Raw genomic sequence first — 21,807 nt, forward strand, 5'->3', positions numbered from 1 at the left:
CTTTTGTCACGCACTCCCGCCACACATTCTATTTCTCACGCGGAAAAACTATTTATGCCGCAGCGGCCAAAATTTCTCTGGCCGTGCCGATCTCACTATGGAACCGGCAGCCAGGAATCAAGCGCGTCTCCCCTAGCCAAGCCTGCCACTTATCAGCCAATCAAAAAAAAAGAAAGGGGCTATACAATAGCCAATCAGAAAATAGCACTATTGTATCTGGGTAAGATTTAACGCAACAACCAATGAAAAAAAGCACATCCTGGAATTGTTAACGTGATTCTGCTACAGCGTCTTCGTTCAAAGTTTCGTTCACCCATAGAGGAAACCACTGGAGCTCCGAGCATCACTTTGAGCACAGAGTCATAAGTCATGATGATCTCCTGTTTTAATGTTACAACAAATTCACAACTTGTTTGACACAAACAGTGACAACTTGACTGCTGTTAGAGAATGTTTCCCAGATAATTAGCATCAGTTTTTCGTGAGTGTCTAACTTAGCCAACAGTTTTACAGCCTGTTCACTGACAACCCCTGCTCAGAACAAGTAGTCTAGGCATATTTTCGTTATCACACGATGACTGATATATTGTCACGTTATAAACATCTCTCTCTCTCCAAATAGGCTTAATAATTTTATTAGCACTAAATAAATTAAAGTGTATTGCATAGTCGATGTTATAGGTCACTTTTAAAATCATGTCATATTTTATAATTATATCCTGGCAATGGATGCATTAATCATTTCATCTGTCTTTCAAAGATGTCAGGTAAAAAGCAGTTAAGCATCCTCTCATTCGCCCTGAGAGGAAAGTCCCCTAAAAAGGCCAGGTTAGAGGATGCTGTTCCAGAGAAGGTGGCGAAAAGGGTAGATCCATTAGAAGAGGAGACAGTGCAGGTGGAAGGCAACAAGTCCAAAAAGGCAACAAACACTTTCAATAAACAACACCAGTCATAATCTCTCTCTCTCTCTCTCACACACACACACACACACACACACACACACACACACACACACACACACACACACGGAAATTGAATAAATACTTTGTATTTGGTATTTTAGCAGTTATTAATAACAACAACAAAAACACTAATAATAATATTATTAATGAAACACCCCATTCCCGTGACTCGTCAGGAGGTCGGGCGGGGGGTGTCACTCTTGCCTGTCTTCAAAACTTGAGAGCCCTGATTCTTTATGATTTTTTTCTAAATAGGAATGCTTACTGAAATGTTTCTTTATTCCAGAAGGGCATTTGATACAGTTAGATACAGTGAGAACTTTGATAAAAGAAATTAGGGGTTGAAACTCTATGAATAGCCTGTAAATAGCCAGTCGTTAGAAACTATAATGCAGACAAAAGAAATGCATATTTAGAGCCATAACCAGGCTGGAGAGGTGTGAATGTGTGCATGGGGAGACTGAGACTAAATGGGGCTCATTTGCACCACAAAACAATAGAGACAAAAGACTGAATATATGACTTAGAACAGGGGTTCCCAAACTTTTCCATGCCAAGGCCCCCCAAATACCACTAGGTTCTGGCCAAGGCCCCCCTTAGGATGTGTTATTGAACCCATCGACAATACTACGGCACGTGTAGAAATAAATAAATAAAACATCTAGGTGAACATCAGATTATGTGATGGTGTTTGATACCAGCCAATCAGAAAGATTATAGAGATGCACCGATTACAATTTTCAAGGCAGATTCCGATTTTTCATTGAGTTTGACCTGTCGATACAATTTTAGCCGATTCTGATTTAATTTTTTCTAACCACTTTACAGCACACACAAATATTATATATATATATATATATATATATATATATATATATAAAATAAAACACCACTTTTACCCAAACTGATTATTAAAAACAAGTTTAAATGGATACATTTTCTATAAATATTTTTGTCTTCATTTTCTTTTCTGACATAGCCTACTCCAGTTCTTGTTCAAACACACTATACATGCAAATTATGTGCATTTTAGGTAGGCTACTTTTTGTGTGAAATCATATTTATTTTGTCCATCAAAAGTGTGCTTTCAGTTTAATTGAGCGTGAGCAGCGCAGCAAAAATAGACTCGGCGCCGAAACCCTCCGCTTTACTACTGCTCATGCGACGCTCCTGCTTGACGCTCACGCGCTGCTCCTGCTCGCGGTGTGAATGCACTCACTGAACATGCACGCCGAAAAAAATTCGCGCCGCTCGCGGTCTGAAACGACCGTAATTCGGCAGTGCATTTCTAGATTGCTACAGTGCCAACTTCAATTATATTTTTATGAAGATGTTTCATAAAAATAAATTTCTAATAAATTTACAAAACTTTGAAGCTGTTTATAATAATTTTTTTCATTATGACAATAATTAATTCTACATTTACAATTAACTGCCAGGTGTCAGCTTTCAAATGAGATCATACTTGTGTTTTTAGTACAAAGGGTTCATGAACTGTATCTGTTTCAGTTTGGGTATGTCATTTCTGGGGATTTTTCAAAAGTGGGGTTGCAGCTTAACAGGTTAAAAGTTATGAGCAACAGGTGCACCGACATCTGCGGTGCACCTGTTGCTCATAACCTTTTTTTATTAATTAATTTTTTTTTTTTTATTAAACATTTACTTACAAAATACAAAAGTGAAAAGTCAAACACCAGAGAAGAAAGCCAGAGGTTCAGGGACTGATAAATATTACATCACATTTGAATTCAGAAAAAGAAAGAAAGAAAAACAAAATAAATAAATACAAGAAAATAAATCAAATTAAATTACAAAATGAGGAAGTATCAATTAAAAATTAAATAAATAAATAAATATTCTCCCCACAAAGCATAAAATAATAATAATAGAATAACAATAATAAAATATTTATAAAAAAACGCCAAAAAATGAGCATACATTCAAAGTTTTAGTTACCTGTTGCTCATGACTTTTAAATTGTTGCGCTTGTGATATAACGTCATAGGTCACATGATAACGTCAACATGGCGGATGATGTCCGGATCGCATTCATACTCAACGAGATTTGGCTATTAAGTACCTACTCATTTAGCGCTCGTTAAGTAAGTACATATAGGGACGTCCCGCGTGACGTCACGCCATTTGGAGCAGCCATCTTGACGGAATAGAAAATGCTAAACCGCCGGTGATACTACAGCTCGTCGCGAAATATTCCTATCATGCCCGAGCGATGCTGTGCAGTTGGATGCGATCAGATACGTGATCATACAAAAGGAATATCTTTCAGGACAGGACCTTATTACAGAACGTAAGGCCTAATTATATGAATGCGTCACCACTGCATTAGCACCAAAAACATTTTTTTATTTTAGAGAATAATTGCACAACCTATTCGATATTCTATAGTAATTCTATAATTAAATAAACTAATCGAATATTCAAAAATCGTGACTCAACCCTGCATGTAATCTCTTGTTTTTTCCCCAATCTTCACTTTATTTTTTAAGATTTTTTACACTTTACGATTATAAACGTCTTCCTTGGTTCGCTTTTAATTAGGCCTATTCGTATTCTTTACTGTGGTAAAGTAGAAAAACGTTGTAGGACAGATAGCCTACATTTTTACATGCACGTCAGATTCATTTTAACACAGTTTGTGCTTGTTATTAGACATGTAAGGCACGTCAAGTTTATTTGTAAAGCGCGTTTCACACGCGCGGGTGATTTTTAGTTGCGCAATATAGCTTAAATGTCTTGCCCTTGTGGAAGATTAAATTCGCTCTTCATACCTTTTACAACAGGTAGAAAACATGAAGATATCAGAAAATAGATCAATGGTCTCTTTCCTCCTCGTGTTCCATATCCCTCTCAAAGCTTATGCCGCGTTCCAGGCAACCTGTAACCCGTGTTTTTCCAACTCGTAACTGGGAGTACATCGTTCCAGGCAACCTGTAACCCGTGTTTTTCCAACCTTATACCCGTGAAAGTGCACTGGAACGGCAGTAAAACCCGTAACTTCCCACCCGTGAACTCGTACTAGATCGATGTACTCCCAGTTACGAGTTGGAAAAACACGGGTTACAGGTTGCCTGGAATGCAGCATTAGAGCGGTATGGCTTCATGTGGAATCACACGTCTTTGTGTGGAATTTATTAAACAAACTTTATTTTTTTTTTAAATAGATTTAACTTTATTATATTATTTAAGTTTCCAATATTTACTGATATTTATTTCAATGCTTTACAGGCTTTAGTTGCTTCTTTGACGGAATTGCTCAAATAAACACTTTTTTGCTCAAATAAACACTACATTTTTATTTCAATTTTCAAAACAACCCTCCAACAACCGCAAGTAGTTGGTCCATTACCACCGCAGTGGTAAAAAACTGCCACAGTCACAGCCCTATAACCTGAAAGTAAAACAGAAAATTTTATAATTAGCCTAATAGATCCATTGCCGCTGAGTAGCTGACGGATGTATTCCGTCAAAATGGCTGACACGCGGCTAGGGGTCACGTGACTGGGAGATCCCTATAGAAATTAAGTACCTACTCATTGAGTATGCGGTTTCGAATGCAGCCAATGTCTAATATTTTTTTTAGAAAAGGACAATCTCAACTCCCTTTTCATGGTGACTTTAATATCTGGATTTAACTGATGATGATTCGACTCAATCCTTGTTGTTGTTTTTATGTTATCTCAGTTTTGTCAGAGTCTCAGGTCTGTAAATACAGTTCTGTTCAGGAGGAGTTTATTTAATGTAAACTGGATTAGAATAATTATGCTCATACTTTCACTGATCAAAGGTTTACAGTATGATCAGATGATCTGGGTTTATATATTTTACATTTATTAATAATCTGACATTTATACATTTTACAACAAATTACTTATTGAATGACATTTTATTAAATCATGTGTGTGATAATTCAATTCAAAGTTAATTTTGATAGTAATATAAAATTATTTATGTGACACTACAGTAAGAACTGAATGACTGATTTCCATCAACACAAATAGAGTTTGAGAAAAGCACAGATACACACCGTCACTCATCATGACTCACAAACACACACTGATCTGACTGTCTATGAGGATTCATTACACACATTTATTCTGACATGTTATTTCACTGACAGAAGTTCAGCTGTAGAATTAATGTAATGAAGAGAAAATAAGACACTCTATAACATCTCACTGTTACTGATTTATCATGGAGCTCAAATCATTATGGGTAGAATCTCTCTACAGTCTGTTCTCATTCATCAACACAGTTTCATTGATGAATCATAAACACTAAACCCAGGATAGAGCGGTTGAGTGAATGTGGTCTGGACTGTGTGGATGAGGCTCATTGTGTCAGAGACGCTGTAGAAGGACAGAGTTCCTGCACTGTAATCCACATACACTCCTATTCTCCTGTTGATGGACTTTACAGGGAGTTTAGTCTCTATCTGATTGTGTCTGAATAAATAACTGTAGGAAGAGCAGCACAAACTCCAGGACTGATCATTATATCCAAACTCACACTCATCACCCGATCCCTTCCTGCTGATGCTCTTATATGACACTGATATACACACATATTCTTTACTCCACTCAATCTCCCAGTAACAGCGTCCACACACACTCTCTCTACACAACACCTGAGGAAACACATCAAATCTGTCTGGATGATCAGGATACGGCTGATCTGTGTCAGTGCTAGTAATCACTCTGTTCCTCTCAGACAGACTGAGGCATGTATTCACTGTGTTCAGATCCAGAGTGAACTGATGGGAATCTGATGGAGAAAAAACACATCAGAATCAGGAATTATTAATCTGTCTGATTTTTTATTATAGCTGAACTCTTCATGTTCAATATATCAGCAGTGTCTCAGTACAGTTTACCAGATATCCTGTGCAAATCATTATTTACATGATCATCTCTAAAACTCTTCTGTCATGTTTTCTTTCACCTTCTACAGGAAGAACATGAAGACACTCAGTCAGTTTTTCTGCTTGTTTTCTTAGTGACTTACATTGTAGGAAGTTGTTCCTGGTTCTGGGAACAATGTTGGTGAAAGTGACTATGGAAATCAACAGACATGAAGAGTGTGATTATAATGTCGAGAGAAAATGATTCCTGCATCCGTTCCTAAGACATTTCTAATATGATCTACTACATGATCTGAGATGATGGAGGATTATTTCTGAGAGCTGATGAATCTCCAGGACTTTACCTCTGTCAGAGATCTTCTTCATCTTCTCTTGGCAGAAATCCTCCAGTTTGTCTCTCAGCTGACGGACAGATTCTCTCACAACATCAAAAGAGGAGAGAGAACTGAAGGGATTGTCATTTACGTCTGTAGATTCAGGAGGAGCTGAGAGAGACTGGAAACTCTACAGAAAATAGAAATCAAAGCTCATCACCTCCACACTTCATCAATAACCTGCACTACTGTCAGATTTCAGCGGCTCTTGTTGATCTTGACATCTTTAGTAACTTGACTAAATCCAGCTCTTTCACAGCATCAGATACATTTTTCTTCATATTCATTATATGACATTAGAGCAACAGATTATAGAATGTTTTGGATGATAAAACATATGATTATATTTAAATGTTTTATGCTATTACAATTATAGCATGTCACACACAATATGTGAACTGTCTGGTTGATTTTTTATTTTTTGGTCAGGTTTTGTGGTGTATTTTTCGATCTTGGACCCATGAGAACTGCGTTTATCCAACTTTATGCATACCAAAATTGCAGGAAGCAAATACTAAACAAATGGCAAATTCTGTGTTTTCTAATACATTTTTTATTTTTTGCATGGCTTGCTTCCGATGGCTCTGCATGAGCTCACGGCTCCATCTAGTGTCTGTATTCGGGATATCCTTAAGATCTCAAAATGATCACCCGTCAAGCTTGTGATCTGTGATTTGCAAGTCACTTAAAATGTGCATTGGATAATGCAACGTGCCAACTGTCTTCCAAGATTTGTAATGAGAATTTGTATTTGTTTTATTTGTCTATACTGTTTCATTTCCTCTTTGAGCCGAAACATAGTTCTATGTTATATGTCTCCTTATGACATTATTAAATCAAACTTTCCACATCCAACCTGGTACTTCACATGCTGTCATCAAAACAAATTTTTTTATCTTTAAAAGTAAAACAGCTTTAATATAAAATGGTATTGTGAGAAAAAGTGATAATATAATATGATATCTAGTTATTCTTCATTATAATTAATCAAATTCAAATAAGGTAGTTTAGTCAAGTGAATCTTATCACAAATGTAATAATTTATACTATACACACCTAAAATTACTTATTTTATTTATTCACAAAATATAACCAGAAAAGAAAAATCTGTATTTCTTTTCATGCTTTTGTGTAATAGTGCTGTTAATGCTGTAATACTATAATACTGTTTTATTCCCCCAAGCAAATTGTTGCTGTTATTGTTTTTCTGTTTATACTTGGTGTCAGCTCTATGCTATATGAATTTGCGAAACAATAAAGTATTGCAAAAAAAAAAAAGTTTTGCAAAAAAATTAAGAAATCATAAAATAAATAAAATACAATGAAAATGTATAGATATTTTTAAACTGCCTGATGCTGTAAGAGAATTTTGAGAACTTTGATCCTATTTTATCTCTGCAACAGATTTGTCATGTCAATAGCTAATAATTAATTTGCAACGCTGCTTTTAATCTGAGTTTAAGTTCAAGTGTGACAATAACAATAACTGTTTCAGACACATTTTTTGTTTGTCTCATACCATTAAGTTCATGGATTCCACATTGTAGTAAAAAAAAAAAAAGAATGTTAAAGGTTGGGTATGTGATTTGTAAAACGGCCGGCAGATTTTGAAAATACACAACTCAAATGGTCCTACCTTCTTTCCTTTGACTCCACCCATTCAAAGAACATGGACCTGGATGGGGGAGGGGGGGATGGTACGACAGTTTGATTGATGCACTTACTGTCCAATGATTCTAGGTGGTCTTGGAAATGATTGGCTGGAGTTTTTCGAGTCCTGCTCGTTCCACAGATGATTAAATTGCTTAATTTTTATTTCAGTGCTTCTAACTCAGTGGCTGTAAGTGGGTTAGGAATAGGATTTAAAGTGATTTTGAAAAAATGGCCAAAAAAGAGAATTACATACCCCACCTTTAAATATTAGTGCAGTTTTGAACTGTTGTTGTCTGGAAGCTCAATATATCTTTCAGAAAAAATGTTTCCTAAGAGTTTTCTAAGAGATTTCCAGAGCTGAACTGCATTTATAATATAAGTGCGTCTCTTTCAAAAGAAGAAGATCAGATGAGAGTCTGACTGATGATGACATAATAACCGAACACACAAATCAACACTTCAGTCGACGGCTCATTCTGCTCTCATGAAATGTTTCTCTGTGAGTCTCTTGCTCAAGTCCACTATGACCCTGTTCTTCTAGATCTCTGTTACCTGCAGGAAATGGATGTGATCCTGTGTGTGTGAAAGCTGCTCCAGCTCAGCGTCTCTCCTCCTCAGATCATTGATCTCCTGCTCCAGTCGCTCCAGTCGTCCTTCAGCTCGACTCACTGCAGTCTTTTCCTGATCTCTGATCCGCTGTGTCGCCTCAGAGCGGCTTCTCTCAATGGAGCGGATGAGCTCAGTGAAGATCCTCTCACTGTCCTCCACTGCTGTCTGTGCAGAGCGCTGTTAGGACACACATCACAATCACACAGTGGCTTCAGTGAGTCCTGACTGAGACGTCTCAAACTTCTCTTCTTCTCCAGACTCACCTTATGAGACGCCACAGCCTCTCTCAGCTGCTGAAGATCTTTCTCTCTCTGCTGGATCCTCTGCTGGAACGACCTCTGCGTCTCCTTCAGCTGGTGCTAAAGGACAAACCAATGACAGTGACAGTAATACTACCACAAAATCATCATGTGAACAGCTGATATGAAGCAAATAATGATGATGAGATCTAGTATGGAAATGTTCAAAGGCTCAATCTAGGGATGCACCGATAGCACTTTTTCCAGAACGAGTCCAATACCGATACTTTCATTTTTTGGTACTTGCAGATACCGAGTAAAGATACCTGTATATTCATCGCATTTGTAATTTTTAAAAAATATTGTGTAGAGAAACCAAAAGAACATGAATCAAATTAGTTACCTTAATTCATTTTCACTCCTAATTATGCCTGTTAAAATGTAAAAACCAACTATATTTCACAAGGATACTCACAGGCAGGGTCCGAGTTAACTTTTTGGCTCATCATCTGCCACGGGGACTGGTAGATGAAAAATTCCACCAGCCAAGCATATTTTTTACCGGCCAAAATAATAAACAGCCTTTTTTGTCACATATATATTAATTTCATTTAGACAATAAGGTATTATGTTGAATACAAACATAAAAAATTGTCCAGAGCAAAATTAGAAATGTATAATAAAAAAAAAATCTATATATTGATCAAAATGTAATTTGCATTTGGCGCTTGGCGGGTGTTAATTTCGGACCCTGCTCGCAGATATGGGCATTTTGACATAATTCTGTGTGAATTTGTCCGTTCAACCACAAGAAGACATAAAAGAGAACACAATTCATTAGGCTATTCATGCTCTCTGTCTGAGGCAGCTTTCTGGGAGCGCGCTTCGGATGTTTGCACTCAGAAAACTAATTGAAAACGTCATGTGAAACGTCTCTGTACTGCCTTCCTGTAATAATGTAGGGAATCATGTAACAGTTCATGATTTTACTTGGAAATACAATTTAGTTTTAAATCTCTCTCTCTCTCTCTCTCTCTCTCTCTCTCTCTCTCTCTCTTTACCGTCAGTTAACATTAGTAATCTAATATGTTCCTCGTTTTACTTTCTTTGTTATTGTCATATCCAACTGAACTACAAACTTTCCAATGTCTGTAAAAGGACAAGCCTATGTGCCCTGAATACCCGCCGCGTGTTTCGCTCATGAACAGCAGTTATGCGTTAACATTATTATTTATTAACTACATTTTATTGTCATCTTTTTTCACCAACGATACTGCATATTGATACAGTCATATTTATAATTTAATGATGTTGGTGTTGTCTAAATAAACGACCAAAACGCATGTGGGGGTTTTTTTCAGTTGAAAACAGGGTTGTATAAACATACCCTTAGTCATGAAAAAAAAGGGCATCAATGAACACTATTCGTCATAGATTTCATTAATAAAATTAAAACTACATAAGTGTGTCTGCATTATTTCATCAATAGTTGTAAGTTCATACCTGTTTCTCTGTCCCTGAACTCGTGTGATTCCTGTTTCCTGGTTCTGTGTTTGAGTGAGTGTAGAAAACAGGTTTATCTGCAAGTCTAAAGGTCACAAATACTAAAATGTCCACTAGATGTAAGCCTCAAACAGACACTCAAAAAATATACGAAGACATCAGATATGATGTTGATAAGAACATGAGGCCAAATGCAAGAGAGAGGGAGGACTATAACTCACTGTACTTTACAATGAGTGACACGTTGTTGTGTTGACTTTTATTTTATTATCTTTGCAGCCCTTGAATTGCAGGATTTATTTTTCCACCTTTTAATTTTCACTAATAAAGTACTATATTCCAAGAAAACAAATTGGAGCATTTCTGATTCATTGTAGTTACATATGCTTTGGTACATTCAATAAAATTAAAAGGTGTTATTCTATAATAAAATACTAGTTTATATGAAAAACCATTCAAACTTTAAAAATAAAAGTTCACAATTTATGTAATGCTCCCTGCTGTTAATGTATTTTAGGTCACTGTGTTATGAATGACAAAGTATGTTTTCTGAATGAGAATTGTTGCCAGTTTTTCTACACAGAATGGACTACAATGACAACCAACTATTCAAATGGTCAAAGAAGGTTCAAATGTCAGTCTCAATGCACTTTCAAATGTTTAATTTAATAATAATAAATTAAAACAAAGATGTTGGACGATTTTGAAGTTGGGGGAGAAAATGAGATGGAATTCCCTACCTTTTTGAGCCGGAGTACACAGACAAATAACTTAGATAGATGACGTGACCTTTCCAATGTGATGACGCAATGCGTGGCGCATCGCAGAGATGGTAAGTATATAACTGTTTTTTGTGTGTGAAAATGATAGGGATGGGCAAATGAAGCCTCATGAAGCACTGAGGCTTTCCTCAGCGCCATCTATTAAGCACAAATAAAAGCCTGACTACACTAAATGTTCAGTTTTCTGATAATATAATTCACATATTAAAGTGAGGCAATAAATTAAATGTAACAATTATATTAATACTAATTCTAAAAATACTAAAAGAGTTGCTCGATGCAAGTAAATGGTGGTCTAATTATTTTATGGTTTCTATGCTGTTTATATGGCAGAATAGCATGTAACATAGCATGTAACATAGGCTATAGGCTTATAGGGAATGTGAAGGTACGTCACGCAGTGTTGCATTATGGGACGTGGGCACCATGTTTACAGGCACGATCTCTGTTTACCTTTGCACCGGCCATTGCTATGACATTTAATAGTGGGTGTGTTTGGCTAAAACTAGGTAAAATTTAAGAAGAACGGAAGAAATGGAGAAGTTGAAAGAAAAAGAGAAGGGACCCTATCAGGAGAAACTAAATGCCACTGCCAAAAAACATTATTTGGACAAACTGTCTGCGATAAACAATGTTGATCCATATGATTTAAGTAATAAAAAAGTTGTGAAGATCGATATCCTTTTGAAGTTACTGACTGCTCTTTTATCACTGCTTTTGGAGACATTATGAAATAATCATTCCTGTGCCACTGTTGAATCTGACTGTGATACCATCCAATGAGTCTGGAAGCCATCTGATTAATGGAGCCTTCACGTGCTATGATAATTATGGTAAATACCAAAATCCGACGTGGAAAATGCACATGAACACCCCCTCATGTGGTATTTTCCACTGGTCAGCTCGTAGAATATTTTGATGCACGAGTTGCCGAGATGAGATAACCTTTGACCTTTTTAAAATGGCGGAGAGCAACGCAAGAGTCGTGAATGGTAAACATTGTACACAACTAAACGTTTTTTGCTACTGTTAGCGGATAGTTTTTGTAGCCTATACAATGTTGTGTCATTAACAATTGTAATATAATGCGTTAACACTCAGTGTCAGTTTTAAAAATACCGTTATGGTTTGGTGTTACCTACCCAGAGCAGATGCTAGCTAGCAGTCAATAGGAGCCTCCTAGTAATAATGCGTTTATTTTATATAGCGCCTTTCAGGAAACTCAAGGTTGCTTTACAATAAAGTACAATATACATGACATAGAAGCAAGACATGAAACAATACAAATAAACCAAGATGGATAACATAATAGATAGTGGTACATAAACATAGAAATCAGATCATAAAGTCAGGGGTCAGGAAAACAAGTAGCCAAAAGATATGAATATGAAGAGGATATGAATATATTGGATCTTATTTATAGATGAATTGGGTAAGCCATAGAAGAGAGAATTGCAGTAGTCAAGCCGTGAAGTGATGAAAGCGTGAACCAGAGTTTCAGCATCATTGATATTCAGAAATGGACGTAAGCTAGCCATATTGCGTAGGTGAAAGAAGGCAGACTTAGTGAGCGAGGAGATGTGTGGAAGGAAGGAAAGAGAGGAATCAAAGATTATACCAAGGTTTTTGACAGTGGTGGAAGTCCAATTTGAGAGCCAAGCACAGAAACATTGTGTAGACCAGCAGTGCAGACAAGATCCAGTGTGTGACCTTTTGAGTGTGTAGCAAATTCGACATGTTGTACAAGACTGAAACATTCAAACACTGACAAGGGTTCACGCGAAAAACACGAAAATCCTTGATTGTGGAGATTTTAACTCCTAATGACTATTTCCACCTAAATCTTCTCACTCCCTCTGGATACAGCTACCTGGCCAAACCTCGTTTGACATCAGGGGGTGGTGGCCTGGCTGCTGTTTACCGCAGCAGCATTCCAGTCAAAACTAGTGACTTTCATGTGACTTCAACCTTTGAATATTTAATTCTCAAAGTTTCTGGTACATCTCCAATGCTCTTGATTCTCCTGTATCGTCCACCTAAATCTTTCTCAAATTTCTTCAGTGAACTGCATGAACTGTTAACCCTTTCCTCTGCCTTATCCCCTTGTGTTATATTACTTGGTGATTTCAACATACATGTTGATACTGTTTGTGCAGAATCGCGTGAACCCTTGTCAGTGTTTGAATGTTTCAGTCTTGTACAACATGTCGAATTTGCTACACACTCAAAAGGTCACACACTGGATCTTGTCTGCACTGCTGGTCTACACAATGTTTCTGTGCTTGGCTCTCAAATTGGACTTCCACCACTGTCAAAAACCTTGGTATAATCTTTGATTCCTCTCTTTCCTTCCTTCCACACATCTCCTCGCTCACTAAGTCTGCCTTCTTTCACCTACGCAATATGGCTAGCTTACGTCCATTTCTGAATATCAATGATGCTGAAACTCTGGTTCACGCTTTCATCACTTCACGGCTTGACTACTGCAATTCTCTCTTCTATGGCTTACCCAATTCATCTATAAATAAGATCCAATATATTCATATCCTCTTCATATTCATATCTTTTGGCTACTTGTTTTCCTGACCCCTGACTTTATGATCTGATTTCTATGTTTATGTACCACTATCTATTATGTTATCCATCATGGTTTATTTGTATTGTTTCATGTCTTGCTTCTATGTCATGTATATTGTACTTTATTGTAAAGCGACCTTGAGTTTCCTGAAAGGCGCTATATAAAATAAACGCATTATTACTAGGAGGCTCCTATTGACTGCTAGCTAGCATCTGCTCTGGGTAGGTAACACCAAACCATAACGGTATTTTTAAAACTGACACTGAGTGTTAACGCATTATATTACAATTGTTAATGACACAACATTGTATAGGCTACAAAAACTATCCGCTAACAGTAGCAAAAAACGTTTATTATATAATTGTATTATATAATAATATAATTAAAATTCTAACAATCATTGTAATGACAATTTTATTCTTTGCATGAAAACACTTGAATTAGCCTAACTGAACACTGTCTGGGTGTATTAAAACTTCTGAATTATATTCGTATAGCCCTGCAACAGTGATAAGGTAAAGCTAAGAGTGGTCCAGACCAACCTTCCGAAAGTATGACTTACAGAAGGTATACTTAACTAAGAACGTTTCGGGAAACACGTATTAACGATAAGGTGTACAGCTTAAGGTGTAACTTAAGAACGACGTAGCGTTAAAAAGGTTTCGGGGAAACCCAGCCCAAGCTTTATTATTTGCTCATTTGCATTACATCCATTTTTTTTTTAGTTGAACATCAATTACATTTTTACCCTTAGATGGGTTTGGGAGTTTTTTGTATGTCCTAATTCAGGCAACAGACACAGTCTCTATATTATGATATCTAGGTGAAAGAGGCTCTTTGTGATGGGATTTATCTGACCTTGGTGACGTGAGACAGCTAGCAGACAGCCAGTCTGTCTGCTTCCTGACCTGAGCCCCAGACTGTCATACAAAATAGAAAAAAGAAACCAATTAAACCAATTAAAAAATAAAAAAATAAATCACTCATTTTGGCGCCCCATGGATGAGTGGCACCCCTAGTATTTGCCTATTCCGCGGGCTGGCCCTGCGAACACCTGAATTAAATTATTTGGAGGGGTGTCCCAATACTTTTGGCAATATAGTGTATCTCCCAAGGGTAGCATGTACAGGGTGAAAAGCAACATTCCTAGTACTGAGCCTTGCAGTACTCCATACTGAACTTGTGATCAAAATGACACCTCTTCATTTACTGCTACAAATTAATAAAAGGTCAGAAAAGTATGACTGGAATCCCGACTGGAAATCCTTGAAGTTACAATGTCATTCTAAAAAAGGTTGTGAGGATACTCCCCTTTCTAGTATTTTTGACAGAAAAGGTAGATTCGAGATCAGTCTGTAATTACCTTATTATTTAGGATCAAGTTGCGTGTTCGGAACCGAACAATGTACGGGGCTCGCTAGGCTAGTCACATCCAAAGCAGTATCTACCCTTGTATCCTTCCTATCCTCAATTTAAGTTTGGATGCTTATCTCTAATTCTGAAATATTCCTGTCAGCCTGACTATTTCCCAGCATTTATCACATGTGAATCCTTCACTGCTGAGTAAGTGACAATAACAGGAGAAGAGGACATGACTCACCGTATTTGTTGACTAATTCCGACTTAAACACGGGTTCAGTCCTACAAGTCCTTCAGTCCTAGGCTGACATTGATATTTATTTTAAAGTATTATACTTAATCATAAAATGACTCTATACAGCAAAAAATTATGGTGAGGTGTTCACATTCATATTCACATGACAAAATAAAATATAAAGTATAAAGAGGTCAATGCAAATAAAGTAATTGAACATGGACAAGTCATGATGTGATGAATTTGTCAGACTTTTCTAAGAATTAAATTAATTTAGAAAATTATCTGATATGGGCCACATTTAAAAGGACATATAAACAACTATTTGAGCAGAAAAATAAAGTTGAGCAACATTCAACGGCAGTGTGAACAAAGCCTTGATTTTACACAGATACATATTTTCTGGAGCTTTTTTTAAATTGCAGAGCCATTTAAAACTTTCAACAAATAATTCTCATATGCATCTGTAAGTGTGATGGCTAAATAGATTTTTAATTACACTGATCACAATTAAATCTTCCTTTTTAAATCTTTTTCTTCCTTTTCGTAAACCTCTTGCCACACTCCAGAACTTTGTAATTTAATTTCAGAATGAGTTTGCAAATGACGTTTCAGGTCTTTTCGATATGTGAAACACCTCTTACACTGAGGGCACGTGAAAGGCTTCTCTCCAGTGTGAATCCTAATATGAATCTCAAGGGTTCCTTTAAGTGCAAAACTTTTTCCACACTGAGGGCATGTGAAAGGCTTCTCTCCAGTGTGAGTTCTCATGTGATTCTCAAAGGTTGTTTTTTGTTTGAAAGTCCTTCCACAGTGATGGCACATGAAAGGCTTATCTCGGATGTGAATTTTTACATGATTCTTAAGGTGTTTCTTGTCTGTGAAACTCCTTCCACACTGATGACATATAAAACAGTTTTCTCTTGAGTGAATTCTTATGTGGCGATTAAGGGATGCTCCAAATCTGAAACTCACTCCACATTGACCACATACGAATGGCTTTTCTCCAGTGTGAATTCTCATGTGACAGTGAAGGCTTGATTTTTGTGTAAAACTCTGTCTACATTGCGGGCATGTGATTGGCTTCTCTCCAGTGTGAATTATCATGTGGCATTTAAGACTTGCTTTTCGAATGAAACTTTGTCCACACTGATGGCAGGCAAAAGGCTTCTCTCCAGTGTGAATTCTCATGTGGACATTAAGGCTTCCTTTTTTTGTGAAGCTTTTTCCACACTGTTGGCAGGTGAAAGGCTTCTCTCCAGAGTGAATTTTCATGTGGACTTTAAGATTTCTATTTTGATTGAAACTCTTTCCACACTGTTGGCAGGTGAAATAATTTATAGTTGCTGACTTTTGAGCTGTTTTTCGAGACAAAGTCTTTTCTATGTCTGAGCAACTAAATGTTTTTTCTCTAATCATGAAAACTTGATGTTCCTCATACTGATCTTTTTCTTCGGTTTCATTCAGTTCTTGACCCTCCTCTTTCAGCGCCATCATGTCTAAGGTGGAAAAAGTAAACACCAGTTTAATAGCACAAAGTAAAAGACAACAAAACCAACAACATCCTACCCATATTAATTAACTTCATAACCTATTATCAATATTGTTAAAGGAACTTTTAACTCCACTTTTACTTTTAAATAGGCTCATTTTACAACTCCCCTAGAGTTAAACAGTGGAGTTTTACCGTTTTCAAATCCATTCAGCCGATCTCCGGGTCTGGTGGTAGCACTTTTAACATAGCTTAGCATAGATCATTGAATCTTATTAGACCGTTAGCATCTCTCTCAAAAAAATGACCAAACAGTTTCGATATTTTTCCTATTTAAAACTTGACTCTTCTGTAGTTACATTGTGTACTAAGACCGACGGAAAATGAAAAGTTGTGATTTTCAAGGCTGATATGGCTAGGAACTATACTCTCATTCCTGCGTAATAATCAAGGAACTTTGCTGCCGTACCATGAGTCTAGCAGGCGCAATGATAAGCACCTGAAAACTTAGGCCTGTCACGTTGGAAGTTACCTAGCTGGGGACTATTTTCAGGCGCTGCGTAATATCTTTGCGTGATCATTTGCTAAATTCAAATCTGTGTTCGATGCTGAGCCAGAGACGGACGCCACAGATCACAACTTTTCAGTGATTCCAACCATATAATCTTTATTTTAGGTTTCAGACATTTAAATACACATTAGTACTAACAAAACTATACATTTATAGTTTGTAAAATACTCACTGATGTCTATGGACGTACCAATAACAATCCTTTCAATTGTAAATTTATGATGTCTTTTATTCATATCAGACACATAATGTGTAGATTACTATAAAACTTACTCTATTTTGCTCCAAGTTCACCGACCACTTTTATGTATTTCAGGAGGAGTGGATGAATTTAAGCGTTGTCTGACTCTGATTCTCTGAATTGTGGTGTATACTAACATGCCCGTATATGCAGTTTATTAAAAAGTTACTGCTCATTTTATTTGCTCACCAAAGACCTTTAAATGTAGAACAAATGCAGACAGCAGCAGTAACTCTATTAAACTGTGTCAGCAGATTAAATGCTTTATTAGTCAATCTGGGAGCTGGGGGGGTTGAAATATGACTTGATTATTGCATATTCAATTAATTGCATTTACACTAGTTATGTTCAGGTAAGTTAGTATAATTATATTTTGTTTGTAGACTTTGTAAACTTGTAGAGTTTTCACACCTGAAAGTCCCCACCACTTAAGGTCCGAACCAAAGGTCATGTTTTGATACATTTGATTAGTTTTGGTTTGTTTTCACATTGCAATTATGCGAGCGCACTAAGGAACTTTACATGACGTACTTGGGTCAATGACGTGACGGGTCATTTTTTTGTCCAAAGGCCTTAATAATAATAAAAAAATATATATATATAACATCCAAAGTATGTAAGGTAGTACAACTTGATCTCTTTTACTGAATCCAAAAGGTTTTAATTATATTTTACTACATATAAAGGTATTTTAAAGATTTTGAAGTGTCAAAAGGTCATTTGGTTTAACCGTCCGAAGGCCAATACAGCAATTTAATTTGTGATTAAAATATCTTAAAATTTAATAAATTTATTTATTTTATATTCTGGCATGATTTTATAACATTATATATCAACATAGTGCAAAATGGTATTAAAATTATGTGTAGAAGTCGTTGCTTTGTTATGAGAAAGAATGTTGGAAAAAAATTTTTCATTGATGTCATTCAGAGTAACCAATATAAAGGGCTCCATTTTGGATCAAGTCATGTGGTCAATATTATGTGACAGGATGTGACATCATTCAGACACCTGCAAAGGATCGCATGGTTGTGAAGCAAAGTAAGTAACTCTCTCTTAACTATTAGAAAAATTCATGTTTTCACTTGCTCATACACATGTCCCCAAATATCAGGTCATTCGGTACAACCGCTATAAAACATGGATAATGTTGTAATATTTTAAAAACTAAAATGTTTGAATGTCCTTTAGGCAGCTAGATATCAGCCTGTTAGCACTGAGTGAAGATTTTGTCATTCGTTATAACCAAGAGTCATTCAGTTAAACCGAAATTTTGGTTATAACAAATGACTTACTGGTTGTATCGAATGACAGCAATGTATGTTGGTCATATTTGTACATAGCTGGAATAAATAAATACAACATTTTATTAATAGAAAATGTGCAGAGTATATTATAAAATTTTACCTTTGCAGATGCCTTTATCAAATAAGGAAAAAGCCGCTCATTTCTGGGCAAGGATCAATGCTGATAATACGAGTTGTATGTAATGTTTGTTCCAATAACAATGAAATGCCTTAATGTTTGACGTTCTTTTTCATGAATATATAGCCTTGTTAAATGATGCAGCTCATCATTTAACAATTTAAACACTTGTTCCAAGACCAATTAAATGCTTCAATGTTTTAATTAATATAATTTGCGATACTATTATATGTTCATTCCAATATCAAAATGTTTTAATGTTTGAAGAACTTTTTACATTAATAGCCTATTATATTAAGCTATTTGTGTCTGTTTATTGTCTTAAATATTCATATTGTCAAGAGCAGCAGACATGCTCATTCGGTATAACCGGCCTTGGTCATTCGGTAAAACTGATATAGTAAATATTTAAATGGAATAATATTGTTTTTAATAACTAAAGGAACTACAATAATACAAATATAAAGCAGATAAGGCTTTTTTTTTTTTACATTTCCCCTTTTCTCCTTTCACTGTGCAATGTTTTACTTGCATATGTTGGAGTGTTTAGTGTAGTCCAATAAAATGATTACATTTATGAGATAAGTGATAATTTTATTTAATATTTCTTCTGTGGTACACACTATATACTATCTCAACATTAATGTCAAATCAGTTTTTTTCATGAATAATTATCTGCAAATTAATCATTTTAGATATATTCATGGTTAAACCGAATGACCTTTTTGGTGACAAATTTTGTCCATCTTGTTAAAAATGACAAAAACAGTGTTAATTGATTGTACAAACCACAAAATCTATTGTTAACACCTAGGTAAACTAAAAAATGCTTTCAAATATAGTTATATCTCCATTATATTTTTTTACACTTTTAAAAACCTTATTCGTCAATGACGAGCGCACTAAATAACTTTTCATGACGTACTTGCGTCCTGTCGTCATCATCCATATGGGTTGCATCTTGACATTGATTGGTTTGTAAACGGACGTGCGACTGACGTCAGCGTGTTGTCAAGTCGGCGGGTAACTTTGACAAGAATGAGCCAAGAAGACAAGGGCCCTAAGTGTTTTTGAGGCTTTGAATATTGCTAACTTCTATGTGCATCACACAAAACAGTGAAAAATATAAAACAGCATTTACTGCATTTCTTTGTAATATAAGAAGCATTTATAGACCACTGTTTTCAATCATTCTGGAAATAAAGTCAATATAAAGTTTATAAGTCAGATTTAATGGATTTATTTCATACTGTCACACAAGTAAGTGATAAATCAATGGATTTCATTGTTTTCAGCTCAGAAGTAGATATTGTTTTAATGTTAAACAATTGTTTTGTTTATGTTATATCTGTATTTTTCCAATTTAATGAGTGACAAAAACTGTTAATATTTGTCTGGTCATATGATCTGAACATGTCTGTCCCGCTCCATGTGAAGTAAAACCAATTTAATGTGACACTCATATGATATTCTTCAAAAACATCTTTTTAATACATTTTAATAAGGAGTTCCGCTTTGAGAATGAAACCAACCTGTTTGTTCCTCAGTTTCTTCTTGTTTCACTCTGAATGTTTCTTCAATCTTCATGTCTTCACTCTCCTCTTTAATAAACGCCATCTTTATAATAGTGTCATGTGGATCTCAGTCGCTTCACCAGGAGTTTTTTTGTGTGTTTGTCCTGTTTAAGATGAGAATAATTAACAGAAAGAAAAATAAATCCACACTAAATCTCAATCAGCTCTAGTTCAGTAGTTCAGTTCACTGGTAAGAGAGTCAGTCAGAGAGAGTAAATGGACTTAAATCTTTATATTTGGTATTTAAATGATTTGTAGATTACAGTGTTTTGAATGGAGCGCATTGAATCACTGAATCATTTTCAGAAAGAACTGGTTCAATAATTAACACAGATTTTTGAGTTTAAACTCAGTTTCTCTCATCAGTATTTACAATAACTTTTCTGTTACTCTTGCTTTATTCACACAAAACAAAGTTAAATTATTACAATGTTGAACTTAATAATAAATAAGCTGTTTAACATTGTTTGTAAAAACTTTAAAATTGCATGAAAGGGTTGAACTGATTGAAACGCTTTAAATAGTTTAAAACACAAACCTTCTTCAGTCCAATCACAAGAGATGCAGGATAGCGGCGCAGCCTTATGACGTCACATCACCAGACCAAAATAAAAGTCTCGTTCACACACTGCTGTCTAAAATCTTCTTGTTGTTGTAGGATTCCGGCAGTGTAGACGCTGCTGAGCATATTACTGCCCTCCACAGGTCAAAGTTTGAACTAAATTCTTACATACAGTCCTGTATCATGCAAGAACTGAAGAACTGCCTTGGAGATCAGTTTATGCTCGTCACTGTGACCAAACAAAGAGAAAAGAGAAAAAGCCTTAAAGGGATAGTTCGCCCAAAAATGATATTTAAGCCATGATTTACTCACCCTCAAGCCGTTCGAGATGCATATGTCAATCTTTTATGTTATTTTAGAAAATGTCTTAGATCTTTCAGTGGTTATAATGTGAAGCAATGGGGTCCAGCTGATTCAAGTCGCAAAATGTACATGCATCCTTCACAAAAATAATCCATCCGGCTCCAGGGGGATAAACGAAGGCCTTCTGAGGGTAATCCGTGCGGTTTTGTCGTAAAAATATACATATTTAAAACTTTATAAATGAAAATAACTGGCTTCCGGTGGCGGTCGGCGCATGTTCATGGAGATGGATGCTGGCATATGACGTAGGACGTAGCGCAGGAAGCGTCGTGACGTAGAACGAGCGTGACAGCGCAGCCAGAGAGCAGAGCAAAACAAAACTCTACGTTCGCTCTACGTCACGAATGAAATTTGATGCATCTATTCCATAATAAATACATATGTACATGCACTAGACATTATAATA

General features: G+C 36.0%; 2 protein-coding genes across 2 annotated transcripts; both read right to left on the bottom strand.

Annotated features, from left to right (window-relative positions):
* Positions 1–4,248: 4,248 nt before the first annotated feature.
* Positions 4,249–11,469, bottom strand: LOC311082118 (tripartite motif-containing protein 16-like protein; the record flags this gene model as incomplete). Its single annotated transcript, XM_084112861.1, has 7 exons — positions 4,249–5,744; positions 5,985–6,032; positions 6,186–6,345; positions 8,421–8,654; positions 8,741–8,836; positions 10,220–10,344; positions 11,436–11,469. 7 exons carry the CDS (start codon positions 11,467–11,469, stop codon positions 5,227–5,229), a joined length of 1,215 nt encoding a protein of 404 aa, XP_083968987.1. The 3' UTR covers positions 4,249–5,226.
* Positions 11,470–13,981: 2,512 nt separating this feature from the next.
* LOC311080528 (uncharacterized protein) lies at positions 13,982–21,081 on the bottom strand. Its single transcript, XM_084110519.1, has 3 exons — positions 21,015–21,081; positions 20,435–20,580; positions 13,982–16,672 (listed from the first exon to the last, which is right to left on the bottom strand). The coding sequence occupies exons 2-3, from the start codon at positions 20,517–20,519 to the stop codon at positions 15,684–15,686; spliced, it is 1,074 nt and encodes a 357-aa protein (XP_083966645.1). The 5' UTR covers positions 20,520–20,580; positions 21,015–21,081; the 3' UTR covers positions 13,982–15,683.
* Positions 21,082–21,807: the final 726 nt, after the last annotated feature.

This window comes from Abramis brama, assembly GCF_963993115.1.
Source record: "Abramis brama genome assembly, chromosome: 4".
Lineage (NCBI taxonomy): Eukaryota > Metazoa > Chordata > Actinopteri > Cypriniformes > Leuciscidae > Abramis > Abramis brama.

Coding starts and splice junctions, on each gene's coding strand:
- LOC311080528 (XM_084110519.1), bottom strand. CDS start 20,519: ATGGCGTTTATTAAAGAGGAGAGTGAAGACATGAAGATTGAAGAAACA. Junction 16,673..20,434: donor AGAAACTGAGGAACAAACAG/GTTGGTTTCATT, acceptor TTTCCACCTTAG/ACATGATGGCGCTGAAAGAG.